The 22,753-nt window shown below is 34.5% G+C and overlaps 1 protein-coding gene across 8 annotated transcripts in view; it reads left to right on the top strand.

Annotated features, from left to right (window-relative positions):
• Stag1 (STAG1 cohesin complex component) overlaps positions 1–22,753 on the top strand; it is a 426,216-nt gene that overhangs the window by 348,432 nt on the left and 55,031 nt on the right. For all 8 annotated transcript variants that reach the window (XM_063249046.1, XM_063249048.1, XM_063249043.1 and 5 more), the window contains 5 exons: positions 3,424–3,516; positions 3,631–3,720; positions 3,875–4,078; positions 5,701–5,771; positions 7,732–7,819. In XM_063249046.1, the coding sequence (XP_063105116.1) occupies positions 3,424–3,516; positions 3,631–3,720; positions 3,875–4,078; positions 5,701–5,771; positions 7,732–7,819 (546 nt within the window). The remainder of the gene's footprint in view (positions 1–3,423; positions 3,517–3,630; positions 3,721–3,874; positions 4,079–5,700; positions 5,772–7,731; positions 7,820–22,753) is intronic.

Raw genomic sequence — 22,753 nt, 5'->3', positions numbered from 1 at the left:
ACCCAGAAATAGTGGCGGGGAGCCCACAACGAATGGAGCAGAGAACAAAATGAAGAAGACAAACTTTACAGCTACTGACAGAAAAAGAGCTCAACAGAAATGAGACAGAGAAGATTGGATGATAGGAACAGCTATTTTGGAGAAAATAACATCTTAATAAGTAATACTGATTTAGTACCATCTTGTTTTGAAGTCTCATCTAGCTTTTGTTCTTCTGTCTCCAATGGTCTAAACAGGTTGTATCTTATTGGATTTTATTATGTACGATAGTATAAGCAAAAACTTTTAAAGACAAGGAGAATATACAGAAACCATTGTTCATTTTCTGTTAGTCGATTCTAAATACTCTATAATACTGTCATTCTCTTAAATGGTTTTACATTGTTTTGATATACTTAATGCTACAGTATACGAAGTTGTACTCAAGGACTTCAAGGAAAGAGTCTATATGGTAACTACTTTTGGGTCGGAATTATCTGGTGGTGAAACACTATTCTGCTTAAATGGTTATGTTTTGATCTGCCCTGTTTCGCTGTTATGCCCTCTTTTTTCTCAATCTCCACTCCATTATTTACTTTTTTATTTTTATCCGTTTAATTAAAGGGAAAAAAATAACAGGATATCATATAGTAACCCACTTTGACTTTCTATTATTTCGATTTGAAGCCCTGTATTACTCTCACCATCTTGTTTTTGACTGAGGTTCCTCTATTCTGTTTTGCTGGATAGTATCAGGTTCAAAAGTTTAGGCATCAGCTGAGAAGATAATGAAATTCATTATAACGCCCATTCTTGTTGACTTTTATCTACTTTTGAAGACCTACAATATCTCCAATGTTTTGGTTTTGTCGGTTTTGTTCTTTACTGTTTTGTTCAGTTGTATTACAACTAATGATATAGGCAATTCTATTAGAGATAGCGGGAGGCATTATGGTAACCATTGTTGATCACCTTGTATTATGTTTTTATATTATCTATTATGTCCACCCTTTTGACTTGACCGATTCTGTTCTGTTATGTCACATTTGGTTTTACTCTCTTCCAAAAAAGCAATAAGAACCGTGGGAGCAATGAAACCCAAAATGTGTAATAGTCATTGTACAAAAGAGAGGAAAAGAAAGTGCTCTAAACTATATAATTGCATGTATATTTAAGTGTATAAGATAGAAAATGATATCACAGAGTTTTATTGGATCATTGAACAGAACTGTTTGCAGTGTCATTGTTGGAATGTCCACTCTACAAGCTTTAATTTTGTGACTTGAACAATTATTTCTAAGATGGCAATATGTAATCCATTAACTAGTGATTTCCTACTGTGCATTTTTTTCTTCTGTAAATCTGTATAACTTGTACCCCTTCACTGTTTTTTTTTGTTTGTTTGTTTGTTTTCTCCTTAAATTAAAAAAAAAACCTGGCAATAAAAAAAAAAGTCACACAGTATCAACCGTATCACACTAACCTGTAGCTCAGTGGTAGAGCACTTCTTACCTAGTGTTTCCAAGTCTCTAGGCTCAATCCTAAGTAGTGTAAAAAAATTTTTTTAAGTAATTTTTAAATTGCACAATTTAGTTTGTATGACATCCTGTTGATTATACAAGGCAGCTTTCTTTGTGGGGAAAGATTACAAGGATATGAAACTTGGAAACAGAGATCATTAGTCATCTTAAAGCACAAGTCCCACACTAACCCTAGCACTTAGAATCCACCATTTCTCCCTTGAGCCATGGTCTCTTTCAACAAAGAAGTAAAGATCAAACTCCTGGCACTAAGAAAACATTATTGACAAGTTATAATTTCTGCTAGGCAACTTGAGAATCTGTATATATATATCTCACATTCATTATTTCTGACTCAAATTTAGCCTTTTTACCTCTTCAATAGTAAGGTTTTTCTACTTTTACTTTTTGGAAGTAAATATAAGAAATAAAAGTCAAGTAAAAAGATACATTCAGGGAAATCTTGTATACTCTTTTCTACTCTCTATTCCAGTAACCATTTCTATTTGTGTGCTACTTTATCCTTCAGTATTTCTTTTTGCATGTGCACATTGTATTTCATTTTGCACAGACACGTAAATGCTTGTGCTCATATACATATATTCTTATTCTCCATTCTTCCTACTTGCCAATCTTTTATAAAAGTTAGGGTACCAATTATATACTGTTCTGTACATTTCTTTCTGTATTTAACCTTATATCTTGGATATAACTCCTTAACTATTTGGATAGCTTCATTTTCAGTATCCATTATAAGGATGCGCTGTTAAAAGTTGCCTATTGACAATGTTTTGGATTGTTACTATTTTTGTGCTAAATGTATATGGGTCATTTCATACTTGCACAAGTTGTGTTGATAGTATAGATTGCCAGAAATGGAATTTCTAAATCATAGAGAATATGTGTGTATAGTTTTGTTAGATAGTGTCAAATTCCTCTTTTAGTGGTAGCATGCCATTTTTGCTGTTTCATCAGAGGTACTGGGAGTAACAGAGGAGTTCATGTATGCAAAGTGCCTGACATAATGAAAAAATATTGGAAATATTCTTATACATTGTCACATGAATTTTATAATTTCTCAATATTCTGAATCCATTCCTAAACATTAAATTCAGCAGTGTTGTTCCATTACTTACTTTGTAGAGAACTAGGCAAAGTAATTGATAAATCATTCCAAAGTGATTGTTCAACTTCTTAATTATATAAAATAGTCAGAAGGCATATTCTTCATCATGTGGGTTTTATTTTATATTGGAATATTTCTAGAGTTTTTTTACTATTCAACCTTATGATGAACCTTCAGTAAAATAGCAAAATGCTGAGTACTTTGGAGAAATCATCCTTTAGACTAAGCTTGTAGTTTAATTTTTTTTGAAACAACTTGTGGTTTAACAAGTTGGATACAAACTAAAAGAGTGGACATTATGAATTTAAATTTGTTCTATGACATGAGCTATACCTTTTTCCTGACTACCACCTAACAGATTTATGAACTTACTTATAAAGAGATTCAAATGAAATGAATGTAGAAGGATCATTCATGTATGCTTTGAAAGGACTTAATAGTTAGCTTCTGGTGACATCAAAATATCATACTTTTAAAAAGTCTGTGTATTTAACAAAGGGAAGATCAGTGCAAACACATTGAGATTAAAACTCAACCGAAACTTAATTTTTTCAGCATTTTAAAGTTTGTTTCATGGAAGTAGTCATGTTTTTATTTAAGTTAAACTATTGGTAATTTACCTGAATTTTAGCTATTTAATAAAGTAATGATGCCTATTAAATAAATTCGCTTAAAACTGGATATATTCATTTTATTAATTTAAGTTTCTCTACTGCTTCATCATTCTGTGTAACATTTTAGATTCATAAATCAGCACATTGACACTCTTAATCTTCCACCATTTTAATTTGTTTCTAGGTGCTGACTGCCAAAGAAAGGAAAACGCAAATTGATGATAGAAACAAATTGACCGAGCATTTTATTATAACACTTCCTATGTTACTGTCAAAGGTATACTCTAATTTACAGTTTTGTGATAATATAACACTGAATTTGCTTTGTCTACTCTTAAAATAGTTACTGCTTTTTTTCTTTTTCTTTTTTTTTCACTGCTTCTCATTTCAGTATTCTGCAGATGCGGAAAAGGTAGCAAACTTGCTACAAATTCCACAGTATTTTGATCTAGAAATCTATAGCACAGGTAGAATGGAAAAGGTAAGATATTGAATTCAAAGTCTACTTCCAAAATAGTTTTATTAATTGCATTATTTTATTTTCATGTATCTGTATGCCTATATTTTTTACTTGGCAGGTGCTGACTTTTTGTAAACATTAAGTATAACAGGTTTTTGCTTTTCTTTTTCCTCAGCATCTGGATGCTTTGTTAAAACAGATTAAATTTGTTGTGGAAAAACATGTAGAATCAGATGTTCTAGAAGCCTGCAGTAAAACCTACAGCATCTTATGCAGTGAAGAATATACCATCCAAAATAGAGTTGATATAGCTCGGAGCCAGCTGATTGATGAGTTTGTAGACCGATTCAGTCATTCTGTAGAAGACCTGTTGCAAGAGGTCTGTTCTAACGTGTTTATATAATACTTTGTGCTAATAATTATTCAGGATACTTGAGTATATAAATTACTTCTCTTACAAAATAAAATCCTATAGAACTCTTTAGTCCTTTCAGAACTTAGAAGCAGTATTTCACCAGGGTATCCTATAGTGATCAATCTTAATATATTTTTATGCTACCCTTGTTTTCTCCTCTTTTTAAAAAATTTATGTTTTGTTTTTTGTTGAACCCATCAGTAGTGGTATGGTTTTGTTTTGTTTTGTTTTTTTCCGGTGGGGAGTGTTTTTTTTGAAACAGAGTCTCACTGTGTAGTTCAAGTTGGCCTTGAACTCAGTATGCAGCCCAAGCTGACTTAGAACTCACAATGATCCTCCTACATAAGCCTCCTGAGTGCTGGGATTATAAGCAAATGCCACTATGCTTGATGTTTGTCACTCTTCCAAGGAAAGTCTTCCTAAGGTCTGCTTTTTCTTAACCTACTTCATTTACTATTTTAGTACCTAATTTGCATTTTAATATCACTGAAATAGTATGATATGTTGATGAATAGAACATACAAATTAAATATACTTAAAGAGATGCATAATCACCTTGAAAGCAGCATGCTGTTTCTGGGGCACTTTTTACTCTTTATTCCCAATGTATATGGCAATTTAGAATTCTGTAATTCTCTACTGACTGACAAGTAGGCTGATAGGATTTTCCTTTCAATTCTTTCTATTGACTGACAAGTAGGCTGATAGGATTTTCCTTTCAATTCATGTAACTGTTAGATCACAGAACAGAAGGATTTGCACTGTCAGTGTTTCAGTGTCTAGCCACTTTAATGATTTGATTTTGTAACTTTAACAACTATTTTTAAGATGACAATATTTTATGTATCAACTAGCGATTTTGTTAATTTTTTAAAATTCTGTATTCTACTTTTTCTTTCCTATTTTATTTCTTCTCTTTGTTTCTTTAAATAAAAAAAAAGGTTTTCCCCACTATTTGAACTTTCTATATTTACAAACATTACAATTTTTCATTGATTTTCAAATTACAGATACAATTGAAAATCAGTAAAATCCTCCCCCACCTCCCCATACAGGGAATTTAACCCAGGGCCTTCAACATCCTAGGCCCTTTATTTTTTATTTTGAGACAAGGTCACAATAAGTTGCGCAGGCTTTTTCACACTTGAGTTCCTCTTGCCTCAGCCTCCCAGGGTACCAGTATTACAAGTGTGTATCACCATGCCTACCTCAGTAAAATTTTTGAAGTAATGATTAAGTCTTTCAAGACAAGAGTATAATTCAGTGCTAGCATGTTTCCCAAGCACACATAAAGTCCTGGGCTCAAATATGAAACCCACAAATAAAAAGAACAAAAAATTTTGAAATGCTCTTTCACTCAGAAATGTTAAATAATGGATTCATAGTATTAATTAGTAAAGTGAACAAAGTTATGTTTATCACATTTAAATGCATAAATTGCCAATTTCTAGATATTGGAATTATGTGATTTTCTTATTTATCTGCCATGAATGTCTGCTACTTATAAAGAATTGTTCAGTTAAGTGTTAAATAGACTTCAGCATGAATTTAAGCTATGTTAATGAGATGATGTTTATTATTTATAGGGTGAAGAAGCTGATGATGATGATATTTACAATGTTCTTTCCACCTTAAAGAGGTTAACTTCTTTCCACAAGTATGTCATTTTATTTAAGTAGACCTAGTGAGTAGCATATGCTAATCAAGATATACAAACTGATTTTCCTGTTTAATATTTATACAACATTGGAAAATTTTAGAGAAATATTGAGGGGTTATTTTTTCTAGACTATTCCAAGTTTGTTCAACTGAATTATGTTTTATTATTTAACTAGTGATAATTTATTTTATGTACTGAATGTAACAAATTACCGTGATTTGCCAGAGCTTTATATTTATAATTTTTAATTAACTTTAGAAATCTAGCTAAATGTTGATGGGGATTTCAATATAATCAGAGGATATGAAATTTCAACTAGAAAGAAGGAATAAATTCAAGATATACACTGCACAGCATGATGATAATACTTAATACTATATTACATTCTTGATAATTACTGAGAATAGCAAAAAGAAAATAGAAGGAAAAATAGAAACAAAATTTTTCTATTTTTCAACCCAAGGAAGGAAAGTGGGTTGAAGGGAGAAGAATGGGGAAAAAAGAAAAATCAAAATATATGGAGGTACAACTTCCCTATAATGAATGTTATCATTGTGTATATCTAAAATTTATCAATAATTTTTTTAAAAATTACTGAGAGAAGATTTTAAGTGTTCTTATCACAAAAAACAAGTTAGCTCTATTTAGGCTAATATACACACATTTCAGAACACAATGAATTTGTTTAAAATGTATTAAATAGATTACTTATGTATAAAATATAGGCTTAAGTTGATCATGTAATAGATGATGGTTTTTCATTGATTTTTTTAGTGAACTCTTAGTGAACTCTTCCATATGCATGATAAATCTGTAATATAATTTTATTTGTATAAATAAATCAAAGTGTGGAGGAAAAGCCACCAAACTTGGTCCTTTGGGCTTATTCTTGTTTGAATGTTCTTGTTTTGTTTATTATCACTGTGTTCTCACTATGTACACAAAACATTTGCATTTGAATAAGAAAAAGACTCCGGTAAGTGAAAAATGTATTTTGAGGTTGTAATCTGCATATCCATTGGAATGAGATATGCTTATGTGTTCTGCGAAGAAAGGAAAACAGAACTTTGTTTTCAAAAGAAAATATCGTTATGATGCTTACTTAATACTTCACATTTTAAAAGCAGTTTGTGAAATTCAAAGCTTGTATTCTGTCTCAGAGCACATTCCTATAATCCCAGCTAATCTGGAGTCTGTTGCAGGAGGATCACTTGAGCCCAAGAGTTCAAGATCAGCCTAGACAACTCTACGAATGAATGAATCTAGGCATTTTATTTATACATCCATAAATTTTTGAAATTCCACAGAAAAACAAACTCATTAAAATATATTTTGTCATCTAAAGATAAAAGTATCAAAAGGAGCATTTTCAGTGGAATTTATGGAAATTTAAAATCTCATTCAGAAGTCTTTAGCGTGTATAAATAGCTATACCATGTAAATAGTTACGCTATTTTTTATTTATTTATTTAATTTTTTTTTTTTGGAAACGTGTTGGCTATGTTGTCAGACTAGTTTCAAACCCATAATCTTTTTTTGTCTCTTTCCAGATTTCTTTCCCACATTTCCTTTCCCCTACTTTTGCCTTCCTTTTCTTCATAAACACAGATCTCTTTGTCAAAAAATACACATAAGCATGTATTTTTAAATTATGAATGGATTTGTTTAAAACATGTTAAAAACAAAAGTTACTCATTTAAAGAATATAAGCTTAAACTGACCATGTTATAAATAACATTTTATTGCTGTTGATTTTTGTAATGCAACTTTCTTTTTACTTTTTGCCTCTGCCCCCACCACTGCTACTACCACCATTATACATACACTTGAGCATTTTCTTTAAGGATCTTTTTTTAGTTCTGTAAGAAACCAAAGTTACTTCATTATTCTTAATAAAATTGAGCTTAAGTTTTTTTCTATTATAGAATAAAGTTAACATATTGTTTGTATATTTTAGTGCTCATGATCTCACAAAATGGGATCTGTTTGGTAATTGCTACAGATTATTGAAGACTGGAATTGAACATGGAGCTATGCCAGAACAGGTAGGAATTTACTGATACTCTTTCTATGTTGTTGGAAAAATAAGGTTCCCTGAAGTTAGATAATTATAAAAAGCCTTTTAAAAGAATTAGTTATTTCTTTAATGTAGCCACTCCCTTTTAGAATTATTGCCATAGTTTTGAAGGTATTTTCAAGTGTGTTAGAAAAGAAAAAAATAGAGAACTTTTTAAAACAGTAATTAGTGACACATTAATTGTACAAATCAATAGGATTCATTGTGATACACAGTGAACTTGTCATACCCTCCCACCCTCTCTACAAGTTAAACCCCATTCCTAATCCCTAGTCATCCTCCTTCTAATTTCAGATAGTGCTATTAAGCCCAATTGATCTGCAGGATAATTTAATTGTAATATTTCTTTATTGATTTGGAGAGTGGGGGCTCTGGGTGATCTGTTGATTGGAGTAAGACATAATGATCTCTTAGTATTATCGTATTGGGCTCTATCTCTTTAAGTCTTATAATTTTTGATTTATAAAATTGAGTGCTCCAAGATTTGGTGTATACATTAATAATCATATCTTCTTGATCAGTTCATCTTTTCATCATAATATAAATAACTTCTGTCACTTCTTCCAGGTTTTTTTTTGTTAGATGTAAATATAGCTATTCCAGCTTGCTTTATTAGCTTGGAAAATCATTTCTATTTTTTTACCTTCAGTCTGTGAATGTCTTTAGAACTGACCTGAGTTTCTTGTGGGCAGCATATTGTTTGAGTCTTGTTTTTTAATCCATTCTGCCAGTCTGTCTTTTAATTAGAGAGTTAAAACTATTTGTGTTTAGAGTTATCTTTATAAGGTATGGGCTAGTTGTTGTTGTTTTATTGATTTCCTTCTGGTTGTTTAGAATATTTTTATTTTACTTCTATTCTTATCTTTCTTGTTTGATTGTTAACTATATTGACAGTGTTTGATTCGTTCCTATTAACTTCTTTGTATATCTACTCCATTAGTGGGATTTATTTTTTTTATGTGTTCTCATGATTCTCTTTTTCTGTACTCCGCATGTATAATTCCTTTAAGCATCTTTTTTTCAGTATATATTTATATTTTAGAACAGAGTTCTCAACTGGGCATGGTAGCTCACGCCTGTAATCCCCCCCACTCTGGAGGCTGAGGCAAGAGGATCCCTGTGAGTTCAAGACCAGCCTGGGCCACAAAGTGAGCTCATGACCAACCTGAACTGCATAGAGAGATCCTAAAAAAAAAAAAAGAGAGAGAACAGTATTCTCAGTTCAGGCTGTCTTTGAACTCACTGTGTAGCCCTTGATGACCTTGAACTCAAACCACCTCTCCTACCTCAGGCTCCATGTGCTAGGATTACAAGCATCTGCCACAGTGTCCAGCCCTTAAATGTCTTTTGTAAGGCTGTTCTTATGAATTGTGTTAGTTAATCCGTATCTTGGAAAATCTTTAAATTCTAAAGAATTAGTTGACAATTACTTTCTTTTAGGATTTGAAATACATTATTCTGTGTCTTATTGACCTTTAGGGTTTATGCAGAGGAATCTGCTGGTAATCTACTGGATTTGCCTTTAAATGTGTCTTATGGATTTTAATATTCATTATCCTGTACTTTTGATATTTAATATGTCATGGAGAGATTCTTTTCTGGTCATATCTAGTTGAGGTTATAAAGATCTCTTTTACCTGGTGTACCCATGTATTTCCTAAGATTTGGGAATTTTTCTACTATTATCTCATTGAATAGGTTTTCTATGCCCTCAGCCTTTATTTCTTCTTTAGCTATGTTGATTATGTTGGCATTTGGCCCTTTATGATGATCTAAACATCTTCAGTATTCTCTTTTTTCTTATTTCTGTCTGCATGTAATATTTCAGAAGGCCTGTCTTCAAGCTCCAGTATTATTTTTTCTGCTTGACCCAGGCTATTGTTAAAGCTTTCAGTTGAATTTTTAATCTGATTTTTTGAGCTCTTTTATTTCCAAGATACCTGCTGGTTACACTTCAGTTTCTTTGCTGCCTTGTGTTCCTCATTTTATTTTGTCATTTATCTGTATTCACTTTAATTTCATTAAGCTTTTAAAAAATCATTCCTTTATCAGCCATTCCATCTACTTTGCTGTCTTCAGAGTTGGAAAGTTAATAACATCAGAAGTTGTCTTTGTTACTTTTTTTTAATACTTCCTAATTGGTTTTTTGATGTTGTCTGTTTTGTTTTGGTATTGAGGATTACATCCAGAGCCTTTGCACTATATTACATTCCCAGTGCCTTTTTTGTTGTTGGTTTTTTTTGTTGTTGTTGTTTTGTTTTGTTTTTTTGTTTTAGGGGTGTTTTTTGGTTTCGTTTTTTTTGTTTTGTTTTGTTTTGAGTCTTGCTAAGTTAGTAAGTTGACCAGGGTAGGCTCAAACTTGTGATCTTTCTGCCTCAGCCTCCCAAAGTGTTGGAATTACAGGCATGCATCATCATGGCTAGCTTACTTATGCTTGTATGTTGAATTTGTGTATCTATTGGGATGGTTCTCTCTTTGGCTTTGTGTGTGTGTTTTGGTTTTTTGTTGGTCGTTTGAGTTTTTGGGAGTTTGTTTTGTGGTGTTTTAAGATAGTCTCACTATAAAGTGAGACTGCCTGGCCTTGAACTCATACTAGTCCTCCTACCTCTGCCTCCCAAGTGCTGGGATTTTTGGCATGTACTATTATACCCAGCTGTCTTTGCTTTGATGTGATAACTTTCTTACTTAGTAAATACCTTTTGCCTGATGATGTGTCTTGGGGTATCAGTTTGTTTTTGCAATGCTGAGTTTGTTTATAACTAGATACTATAGTATAATCACCTTGTAACTTCTTGAGCTGTGATAAGCAGATCTGGGGACTGGGGTATACCACATCAGAGTCAGAGATATCCATTGACTTTGCAGTTGTTACAAGAGTGAGGGCACACTGGTATTACAGGCAAATGTGATATAGACAGCATAGTATGTGAGTATGGGGTACATCATCTGTGGTTGCACCTATAATGAGAGTGGTAGCCCCTGTTGACTGATGGCTTCCACATATCCTGCTGGTGTTGATACTTGAAAGCATTTGTGCCAGGCATTATGGTACATGTCTGTAATCCCAGCACTCAAAAAGCACAGGCAGGAGAATCACAAGTTCAAGACTTGCTTGGATTTCACAGCAAGATTATCTGTCCGAAACAAAAAAAATAGTCATGATATTTGTTGCGCTAATTGTATGAGTGACTTGAAGCTCTTGTCTTCTGATTAAACACTGGTACAAATGTAGATGCTTAATGGGGAAAAATGCGGTCACAAAGGTGGCTTCCCCTCTATAATGCATACAGTCGTACCAGTAACATACAATCTGATAAAATGCAGATATTGGACCCATGTATATGTAGTTTTAGAAGTTGTGTTACTCCTCTCCACTGTTTCTTGGGAATTTCTACTTAGGAAGAGGACCTCAGACACCTCTAGTTTTACTCACCATTGGACAGGTTGGTGGCTGAGAGCTTTTGTCTCTCCTGTCTTTTAAGTAGAAGTGTCCACCAGTTTTAGACCAGGATTGTAGTTATAGGTGGACAGTTCCTCTCAGCTATGCCAGGAGTGTACCTCAGTCACAGAGCTACCTACCCAAGGTCCTAGGCTTGATCCCCAACACCACAAAAATAAAAATTAAGGAGGAAGAAAGAATTCTTCACAATCAAATTGCTTGAAAGAACAGGCAGGGATGGGATGACTATAACCTATGCTAAGCAAAGCTGCTCTCCATGTCTCCTTAAGTTATGCACCCTATGGGCAGGACATTGATTAGGGGGATTTCTTCTCCTTTCCCACTCCAGTTCTTTCAGTTGTACCAACCATACTGGATAGGAATAAGTGCCAGCTTAAACAGTTGAAATACTCACAGCTGATTGTCTCACCTTAAAGAACACAGAATTTCAATAGTGCCTAGCATTCTTTTAAATTACCTAACACGATTCATATAGTTGTTGCCTGATTTATATTCATAATCACAAAATGATATCTACAGTGATTTGTGTCATTTATAATCATTAATTTGTACTCTACCACAAGAATAACTGTTCCTAAATCTATTCTTTCACTCATTCATTTAAAAACATTTTATTTCTTTTCTTTTTTTTTTTTTAACTGGGACTCGAACTCAAAACCTTGCACCTGCCAGGCAAGTGCTCTTCCTCTGAGCTGTATCTCTTGCCCCATTTTATTTTTTGAGATAGGATCTCACTGTGTAATCCATACAGGCCTTTAATTTGCTGTGTAGTCCAGGTTAGTCTCAAACTCACAATCCTCCTGCCTCAGCCTCCTGAGTGCTAGAATTATAGGGATGTAGCACTATATCTCGCTGCTTCGTTACCCGTATAAACTCATAGATACCTATTTTACTTACCTTATTAAAATTTAATATTCATGGTATTTATTTTAGTGATCCTATTGTCACAGCTTTGGTCAGTGAACACCTTTCAAACTAGTTCTCTGCACTTTTCATATTTTTTGAACATGTGCAGTAAAAATATGTTGCAGGATCTGCGTAAACCATGCCCTATGTTAATGAATTTTTAACATATGGAAAGTATCAAAAGTTATTACAGCTTTTTAAATTCATTTTACTGGTATACTTTTAATATACATAATGTTTACATTCATGCTAGAGAATTTATAGCTATACATAATATATTTTGAGTCTTGTATTCCCCTCCCTTCAACCCTTTTTTTCCCTTCTCATTTACAGAGCTTTGTCTTCAATTTTTTCTTCGAACTTTTCCCTTTTCCCCTCTTTTTCCTTCCCCCTTTTCCCTTTATTTCCTTTCCCAATATCAGTCATCCATTTTGGTCTTTATTTACCATTCAAGTTTCTCGCTAAAGAAAAACAATTTAATAATTAAACATGTGTGTCCAAATATTTCAGTTAAAACTATGGTCCCAGGGTGCATCCATTTACCTAAAAGTATAGTTCTGTAGCATAATAATCATTTGCTTGTGAAGAACCCACATATCTGAATTTGTAGTAGTAGTACAGTTTTTTGTAAAATAAAACCAAGAGATATTTGAATTATCCCCATCCTTCTTTGCGGCTATCTATTTACTGTTGGTATAATTTGTGTAAGTATCACCTTTGTCTTTTCATATATTCATTTCTTTAAGATTAGATTACTTTCATCTTACTGATGATAAAAGTGAAGCGTAAAGGTATTAAAAGTTTGAGTAAGGTCACATAGCTATGGTACACCCACTCTAATGAAGCTTTTTTAATTAAAAAATTTACATATTTGTAGTACATAGTTGTGTTCATCATAGAGAGTTGGTACATGAATATAACACATCCTTTTTACTTCAAATTAAGCTTTTAAATTCTTTATATTTTCTGCTACTAATATATTACTACCATTTATGACAGCTCAGGCTATACTTCTGTTCTTTGCCATGTCTTCTTTCTCCTACCTCATAACTTTTTGATGTTTACTGCATGCAGATTCATTTTTTTCTTGATCTTTTTTTTTTCCCAAATGTTTTTTGTGCTATTTCAATGAAAACTGTGGGGAGAGATTAGATACCTAGTACCTAATCTACAATTATAAACTAGAAACACATTATTTAAACAGAACATAATATAAGTGGCAATTTAAGCCAGATTATTTGCAGGGGGGTGGCTTGTAGCTTATTGCATATGGTGATAGAGTCATACTCTCCTAGAAAACTACACACTTATTTCCCTGATTGACCTTAAAAATGATTTCATTTACTTCATATTGTTCCTTGTGTGTACTGTATCAGACATTTTACAATTCCTCTATGTGTCATCATCTATACAAGTCTTTGGTTCAAAACATAACAAACAGATATACCAGGAATCAGAATGCTTTCCCTTTTTGCCACACACATACAAAAACCCACATCCAGCTTGCCCCCTACCTAGTCATTATTTACCAAAAAAGGAAAGAAAGAAAATAGAATACTAGGTCCTGAAGGTATAATGAGTACAGTATTAGAAATAACTTAATCTCGAGAATCTTTTGATCTTTTTTATAAATACTACCGGTTGACTATATTTTCTTGTCATATCCCAAGTTTTTGTTTACAGCTGCGTAAGTCGCTGGCATTCAAATTGTAACTTAAGAATTTGGTCGTAAGTTAAACTAAAATTCTGATCATAACCCAAGATGTTCATATACAAGGCCAGTCATAACTCAAGGATCCATTCTATTCTTTTGTAGATCACAACAGAGTAACCCCAATTTAGGCTTTGTTCTATTCTAAACTGTGTTAGTAAATTGGAAACCTTTATGAAATCCTCCCCCCTTTTTAAACTTAATGAATACTCTCAAATACTGTTGTGAGTACAGACTCGTATAACTTCTTTTAGAAGGTTATTTGCTTAACATTATCAAAATTGAATATGGGCATACCCTTCATTTGAACATTTATAGTTCTAGAAATTTAGACAAAAGATATATGCTTAAAAGTATATACAAAATCTTAGTTACAATATGTTCATCGTAGCATTATTTATAAAAATGGAATTACTCTGTTCATAAATAGAGAACCAATTAATTACAGTGGTGTGTTTTTGACTGCAGTTTTGTGCATCTATGAATAAAATGAGGTTGATGTTATTTATGCTATGACATTCTGTGTGAGAAGACATTTAATGATATGTTGAATGTCATAGTTACTTTTCTCTCATTGCTGAGGTAGAGTACCTATGACCAAAATTAAGGGAGGAAAGGTTTATTTTAGCTCACGGCTTATAGAGGTTTCTGACCGTAATTCGCTGACTTCAAGGCAGGGTAGCACGTAACAGAGGAGTAACCAGTTATGGCATTGGAAGACAAAAAGCAACAGTAGTAGAGACAAAGCTCTTTCTGTCCATATTGTATGCTGGCTACCTGCCCTAAAGTGGATATAGCACCCACACCCTTAATCCTAGCCAGAACTATGCCAAGCCAATCAGTGGACTGATTTAGTAATCATACACCTTTAATCTCAGCATCACACTCTATATTCAACCACATCTGAAAAAGCCCTATGAATCCATGAGATTTTGGGGGGATATCTGGACACAAACCATAACATTCTAATACTTGCCCCTCCAAAGATTCATGCACATTCCTTTATGCAAAAGATATTTGGTCCTCTGGCAAGCGCAAGGTTGAGAGTTCAATCCCTGGTACCAAAAGAAGCAAAAAAGGTATTTGGTCCACCTCCAAGGATAGCCATACGCCTGACAGTTTCAGCATTGCTGAGAAGTTCAAAGTGTCTTCTGAGATTTAAGGCAAACTCTTAGCTATGAGCCCCCTATACAAATGAAAAGAAAGTTAAGTGCTTCCAGCATACAATAATACAAGATAGATTTTACCATTTGAAAAGATAAAAATAGAAGAATACAAAGGAATGTGAGCAGAGTAGAAGCCAGCAGGGCAAACATTAAGTCCTGTAGTTCAGTGTGCAATATCTGAGGCAGTCTGTAGCAAGATGTGAACTCCAAAAGGTTTGTGTGACTCTGGCCCTACAGCACTGCCTGTGATTGTAGCTCCTGTGACTCCTGTCTTGGGCCTGCTCTGTTCCGTTTTTGTAGTTTTCCTCAGATGATCCATGTTCCTGGCTTCTCCAAACTTCTGGGATCTCTGCTGTACCTTCAGCTTCACATTCACAACTTCACACACTGCCCTTTGAAGGGCACCATGCCAGGCCTCCCAGGCCTTCTAAAACCTGGGTGGAAGCCTTCCTGACCAGACAGCTTTTGTATTCTGCATACACCTAAAACTAGCACCACATGGATGATGCCAAGGTTTGTTACCAGCTAAAGCAGTAGCCAGGCTCCCTTCTCTCTAGGCTTTAGGGGTTGAGTGCCTATGAACCAATCCTGAAGAAAAACTTCTCTAAGCCACCGTCATTCTGGAGTATGGTGCTCTAGGACTCTGATCGGAAAGCAAATTCTTGTGCTTTTGCAATTTTGAGGCTGCAAAGGGTAGAGTCCTGCTGTTAGTGTGATGTCCTCAGACTGTCTTTTCTGTTCTCATATTTCCTTTTAATCAGGATCTCCTCTGTCTTTGCAGATCACAGCTTTATTGAGCTTCCTTTCTGGCCAAACTCACAGCATTTTAGATCATTTTAGATCACAGCATTTTAGATCAGATCTCTTTGCTCTTGATTCTCAACATAGATATGGCTAAAAGCCCTCCGCAGCAGCCTTGAATTTCTTCAAGATTAGTGTGCCACCCTTTATGTTAGTCTCAGGCAGTCTCTCAACATGAGCAAAATGCAAACTTTCTGCTAAGGTGTAACATTGTTTGGAGTCCAGCAGCCTTTTTCCCAGTGGAAACCTCCTGAGCCTAGTCTTTTATTAGCAGGATTTCTCTCAGCCTTTTTTGGTCTTCTGAGCTCTGACCAGAATTTCCCATACAGTACAACCTCAGGCATTCCAGCTCTACCTTTTCAGCTAGCATTTCCAAGCTGTTATCATAAGCCATAATGGCTCCTGAACCACATGGTCAAGTATAGTCATAGCAGTTACTGTACTTCTCTGATACCAGGTTCTGTCCATTATATTATATTATATCCAGGCTACCAGGATTAGGGTGGTGCCAAACCAATCAGTGGACCAATTTAGTAGTCACCCACCATTATTTAGTAATAATCCAAGTATTGCACCATGATTTAGTCACACACTAGATTCAGCTGCCTCTGAAAAAGCCCCACTTATGACTGCATGATGCTTCAGGAGAACATCTAGACACAAACTATAACGTACCCTGTCTCAGAATTTTAAAATTAAATATGTTAGATGAGGCATGGTAGCTTATGTCTATAATCCCAGCTGGTAGGCTGAACTAGAAAGATGTAAATTTAAGCAGGGGAGAGCAGCTGAAGACAAGCCAGAACAAACTAATATTTATAAATTACATTCCCAAAAAAGACTATCCAAAAAAAATAAAGATCCCTCAGCTGGACATGGTAATCCCAGCACTCAGAGAAACTAAGCAAGAGGAATACATGGTAAGAAAACATTTTTCAAAAAGACAAAAGACTTGAATACATCATTAAGGATGGATGGCACATAAGCACGCAAAAAAAATTTTCATTATTGGAGAAATGAAAATTAAAACCACAGTTGAATATCACTACCAATTATTAAGAATAACTAAAGAATGGGAAAAAATCTGATGCTACCAAAATGCTTGTGCGGATAGCAATTAGAACTCCCCTGGAGAGGCAGAAAATAGATCTGTAGTATCAGAATTGGCTGAATGCACAAAGCTGAGGAGGATTATGTGGAATGGTAGATGTATTTTATATCTTAACTGTATTGGTAGTTACATGTCTATGCATTTGTCAAAGTTGCAGAACTAACCAGGCATGGTGACCCATACCAGTAATTCCTGAGGCAGGAGAATCACAAGATAGAAGCAGCCTGGACAACTAAGCAAGACCTTGTCTCAAAAAAGCATAGGGATTGATCTCAGAACTGTATTTTAATAATAGTGTTATAGGTTGTGTCAAGATGTCCTCCCAAAGCCTCATGCAATCATGGGACTTTTTTCAGAGGTAGCTGAATCTAGGGTCTATGGTTGATTTTGTAGTGCAATGCGGGAATTAAGGGTGAATGATTGCTGGATCAGTCCACTGATTAGATTGGCCCTAATAATAATAGACTGGAATCAATATGAAGGACAGAAAAAGGCTTTCTCTCTCATTCCTTTTTCTGTCTTCCTCTGGCATGAACTGTTGCCCCTCTGCCATGCCACCCTGCCTTAAGCCAACCAGTTATTCCTCTCTATAAACTATAATATAAATAAGCTTTTTCCCCTTTAACTTTGGGTGTCAGGTAAATTGTCTCAAAAAGAAAAGTAAGACAAATAATAATAGAAAAAAAATATATATATAAAATCTTAATTTGTTTTAATATAAAAAGATAAAAATAAAAGGAAAATACTTGTTTTCACATCCAGTAAAGCCATTAGAAAGCAAAATCCAGTTTAAAAAGCCTTCCACCAGAACAACACAACAGCAGAAGAAAAAGTCATATGGTAGAATTTTAGAAGCAAGAAAAAAGATAGACATGGTAGCATGCACCTGTAATCATAGCTGTTCAGAAGGCTGAGACAGGAGGATCTCAAATTTTAGTCCAACTTGGGTAATTTAGCAAGACCCTGTCTTAAAATTTAAAAAGCTGAGGGTATAGTTCAGTGTAATTCAGTTCAGGTAGAGTATGCACAGGGCCCTAGAGTCAATCCCCATTACTTAAGAAACAGAAACCAAAACAAAAACAAGAGCAATAGGTAATTTTGATATAATCTGTATATTATTCTTGTATTTCAACCCAGTGGCCCAAAGTCAAAGTTACATAATGATTATAAAAATATATTTAAATTCATATAAACTGTAAAAATAGAAGTTGTTAAGGTATTTTTGTTAACCAAATATTCATGATTGGAGCATGAACCATTGTATTTCTAAAGTCTGTAGGTTCTTCAGAGACATAGGGTATAGTATACACATTTGCTGTCTAAGAAGACTACATTTAATGTGACCCCATTCATGTTATTTGGTTTGGTTTGGTTTTGGGTTTTTTGGACTGGGTACTGAACTTATGACCTTCTGCTTGCCATGCAGGCACTTGTGCCACTGAGCTATATTCCCAGCCCTGTGACCCCATTTATTAAAAGCTCAAAAGCTAAAAATTAAACTATATTATCTTCTGATATGTGTATATAATGTGTCAAACTTTTCTGAAAGCAAGGACATGGTATTTATGAAATTTATTAAAATAGTTTTCAGTAAGGAAGAAATGAGTAAAATGCTCATAGGTAGATGCAAAGTTGGTATTCTGTAGCTCAGTAGTCTGTTTATGGGTTTCATTATAGTATTATTTTTTGTAATACTACTATTTTTGAAGAACCAAATATTACAAAAACAAATAGGGCTACTTCTCTTTGCTTGTTGCTTGCCTTTTTGTGTTGTTTTGTGTTTTGTTTTATTTTGATCCCCTGCAGTGGAAAGAGGCCCTTTGCAGTGAGCTACATACTCCCCCTTTTTTAATTTTTTGTTTTGATAAAAGATCTTGCTAAATTACCTAGGCTTGGCTTGAACTTTCAAGGCCAGATGAGCACAAACTAAATCATGGGAGTACAAACATATATCCTGATTTATGCGAAGCCTCTGGTGAAGAATATTCTTTATTTCTAACAATAAAATGATATTATGGTATGACAAATCTAAATATTATCTGAAAATTCTGGGAAATACAGTGAAAGATTTATGTGATATGAAGTCCTAGTTCCATGATTCTTTCCACTTTACACCAATCCACTTTTTGAACAATGGTATAGAAAGATACATAAAAGGAGAAAATTAATAATCACATTAGATATATAGCCAACATATTTTTCTTCGTTTCAAATTTTTTTTTAATTGTTTGTTTGGTTTTGGTTTTTGGTACTGGGAATCAAACTCATGACCTCACATTTGCCAGGAAGGCACTTGTTCCACTAAGCTAAACCCACAGTCCTTTGATTCAAATTCTTGGAATAAGTAAACTTTACTAATATCCTAGAATCTTCAATTCCCAAGGATTGATACACATTAGCCTGCCATGTACCTCATTCATTGTGAAGTCTTTTTAATTCCTTAATGACAGAATTGTTAACCTTTTACCATCAGAATTTTTTTGGCTTTTTATGCTTTCAATCATCTTTTTTAAATTTATGATGTAACATGCTTGCTAAACACTAGTACTACAGTACACTGGATAAATACACTCATTCTCAAGAATGAGTTACATCTTTGTAAGAAATTTAGGAATCTTTTCTCTGTACTCAATTATTTGTTACATTTCATTGGTTATGATTTGTATCAATTAGTGCTTTTCAAACATTTCTTCAAGAGAAATGCTTTTAATACTGCTGCTTCTAAATTCATTATTATTGGTTAAGGTTGACTTACTTTCCTTTTTTTTTTTTTTTTCACTTACTTTCCTTTTTATGTATAGTTTTCTAATTTTTGCCCCTTTGGATTGAAGCTTGAGCCTTTGCATTGATCTATGTCCCCAACCCCGACCCTTTTTCTTTATTATTTTTGAGACAAGTTCTTCTAAATTACTGTGTTATTCAGATTGAGCACAAACTTTTAATCCTACTGCTCCAGTTCCCTTAGTGTTAGGATTATAAGTGTGTTCCACCACACATAGCCAATCTTGTGAATTTTGATATGTGTACATTTGTGTAGCCACCACCACAACCAAAAAGTAGAAAAACTTAGAACAGTTTGACCACCCCTTAGACTTGATACTATCCCTTTATGGTCATGTACTTTACCCACCTGCAATTCCTAAAAACCTAAGCCCCTTTAAATATAAACTTTAGAAAAATACCAATATGTAGAACATTAAAATGGGAATTCTGTATTTAAAATAGGTATTAGAGTGGGCAGTGATGCTTTTTATTACTAGCATTTTGTCATTTTGAGATATTTGAATTTGGAATCATATGTTGCTGAGCATATGTTCCCTGAAAATAACTGAGAGTAATCAAAGTTGTATGAATCAATTGTTGCTCCTTTTTTACTGCTATTATTCCACTGTTTGGGTGCAACAGTTTTATTCAGCCACTTATTGAAACATAGTTGAATTGTTACCAGTTTTTAGGCTGTCACAATTAAGTCTGTCATGACCATAAGTTTTCATCTCTGTGAATACCTCTGAATACAATTACTAGATCTTACAATAAGCAAGTGTTTGTTAGACACTATCATACCATATTTTAAGGGGGATACATACAATATATGAGAGTTTTAATTGTCTTGCATCCTCACCATTCCTTGATAATGTCAGTAATCATTACATTAGCCATCCTACCAGGTATGTAATGATGTCTCACCGCACTTCTAACATACAGTTATTTTCCTAATGTTAGTGATTTTGAACTGTTGGCAGGAGTTGGGGATGTTTGTTTCTTGGTTGGTGGATGCTAGGGATTGAACTCAGGGTCTTGAGCCTACCAGACAAGTACTCCACCACTGTACTATATCCATCTTTGAACATCTTTTCATATTCTTATTTCACAGCCTTATTTTCTCTTAGGTAAAGCTGTACTACTAATTTATATCTAATAACTTTTTAAAGGGAATATTGTCACTCATTTTAACCCAGTCTGCAAACATTTTCTCCCAGAAACAACATTCCATCATGGAAAAATGAAGTTAGCAAAGTAAGGTTGAAAGAAATTATTAGTCTTCTGACCAATACTTGTCATTGTATGTAAAACCTCCCTCCCTATAGTTACAGCAATGTTAAACAAAAAAATGCAGAAAAGGAAGGTGGTGTTCATAGATTAGAACCATCACTTGGGTTCAGTTTTTTATTGCTTGTCCTTTTTTGTTTAATCTGTTCCCCCAGAAAGACAAAGTTACTGAGTAGATGACTTCTGGACAAGTTAGGATAACATTGTTGGTACAGAGGATGAAATACCAAAATAACCAACAGTGACAGCAAGTTGCTTGGATGGAAAACTTGTAATTTTCTTTTGACATTTGATCTGTTCCATCATTGTGAATTATACTTGTAAGAGCTAAATGGTTTTAGTAAGTGCGAGTTTTATATTTTAACATAATCCTATGGGCCCCTTTAAATATAAACTTTAGAAAAATACCAATATGTAGAACATTAAAATGGGAATTCTGTATTTAAAATAGGTATTAGAGTGGGCAGATATCTTTTCCTAATAATCACCACCAAGAAACTACATCCAGATGTGGTGTTGTATGCCTGTAGGCCCAGGACTCAGGAGGCTAAGATCGGAAAATTGTCACAAGTTGTTTTTTCAGCTTGTACTACATCTTGAGACCTTGTCTCAAAAAAAAAACACAAGTTGGAGTGGCATGAGTCACCTTTCCTTAAAGCCGCTGTCTAGAGACCTGTATGTAGAGAAGACAGAGATCACAATCTTCAAGGTATGGCTGTATCAGTGGGTTTCCTGTCACTGGGACACAATGCCTGACACCTGTAACTTAGAGGAAAAGTTTAATTTGGCACCTGGTTTCAGGAAATCCAGTCCATAGTCAACATCAAGCTTAATACCTCTACACACACACTGAAGGCAGACCTGGTTCCAAATACATTAGTTATGTGAGCGCAGACCTCAGTTTTCCCTCCTGGAAAATGGGACAGATACTAGTTCTCACTGCTGGGGTTACTTGTGGTGATGCCTAGGAAATGCCCAGTTCAAGCCTGTAGCTTCCTCTCCATCCACTGTCCCAGGCTCCTTACTGAGTTTGTCCTTAACTATACCTAGGACTGATCACTTGCAGATTGCTCCCTCCCTGTCCCCATGTGATGTCCTTTGGTCAGTGCTTTAAATAGCAACAGCTCCTGGCTTCACTGTCCTGAGTGATCAGTCACCTTGTGCCATGAAAAGCGAGCCTGGGGGCTTATCTGGGACAGAGACAGACTGCATGAGCTGCCCAGCACACTCCTACTCTTGCCAGCCATTCTTTATTGTAAAACCCTGGCTGGAGCCAGGATCTTTGGGCCTGAAGCCCCTGCCGACTCGTAGAACTTCAACAGTGTTGTTGAGGTGGCTTGAATGCAGCTTCAGGATTCATGTTGACATTTAGTCTCTACCATGTGGTGTTAGGAGGCTAGAAACTTAATGAAACCATGAAGCAGTAAGACCTTTGGGAAGTGTTAGGGTTAGACACATCATCAGTATGGAGACCCATGATCAAATCCTGATGGCTTTACCAGCAGGAAACTAGAACCTGAAATATGTATACATATGTATATATGTGTACACATGCACACACATGTATATATGTGTACACATGCACACACAAACACAGGAATGTATACATACATATGTCATTGTATCTGCTTTATGATGTCCTATTTCACCTCAGGATTCAACCATCAAAAAGGCCAGCATCAGATTTCCCCCTTGAC

The sequence above is a fragment of the Cavia porcellus genome, unplaced genomic scaffold (genome assembly GCF_034190915.1).
Source record: "Cavia porcellus strain 051 isolate PalLab524CR breed Dunkin Hartley unplaced genomic scaffold, mCavPor4.1 scaffold_5, whole genome shotgun sequence".
Taxonomy (NCBI): domain Eukaryota; kingdom Metazoa; phylum Chordata; class Mammalia; order Rodentia; family Caviidae; genus Cavia; species Cavia porcellus.
Note: the sequence above shows the minus strand (reverse complement) of the source record. Positions and strands in the feature narration are given on the sequence as shown.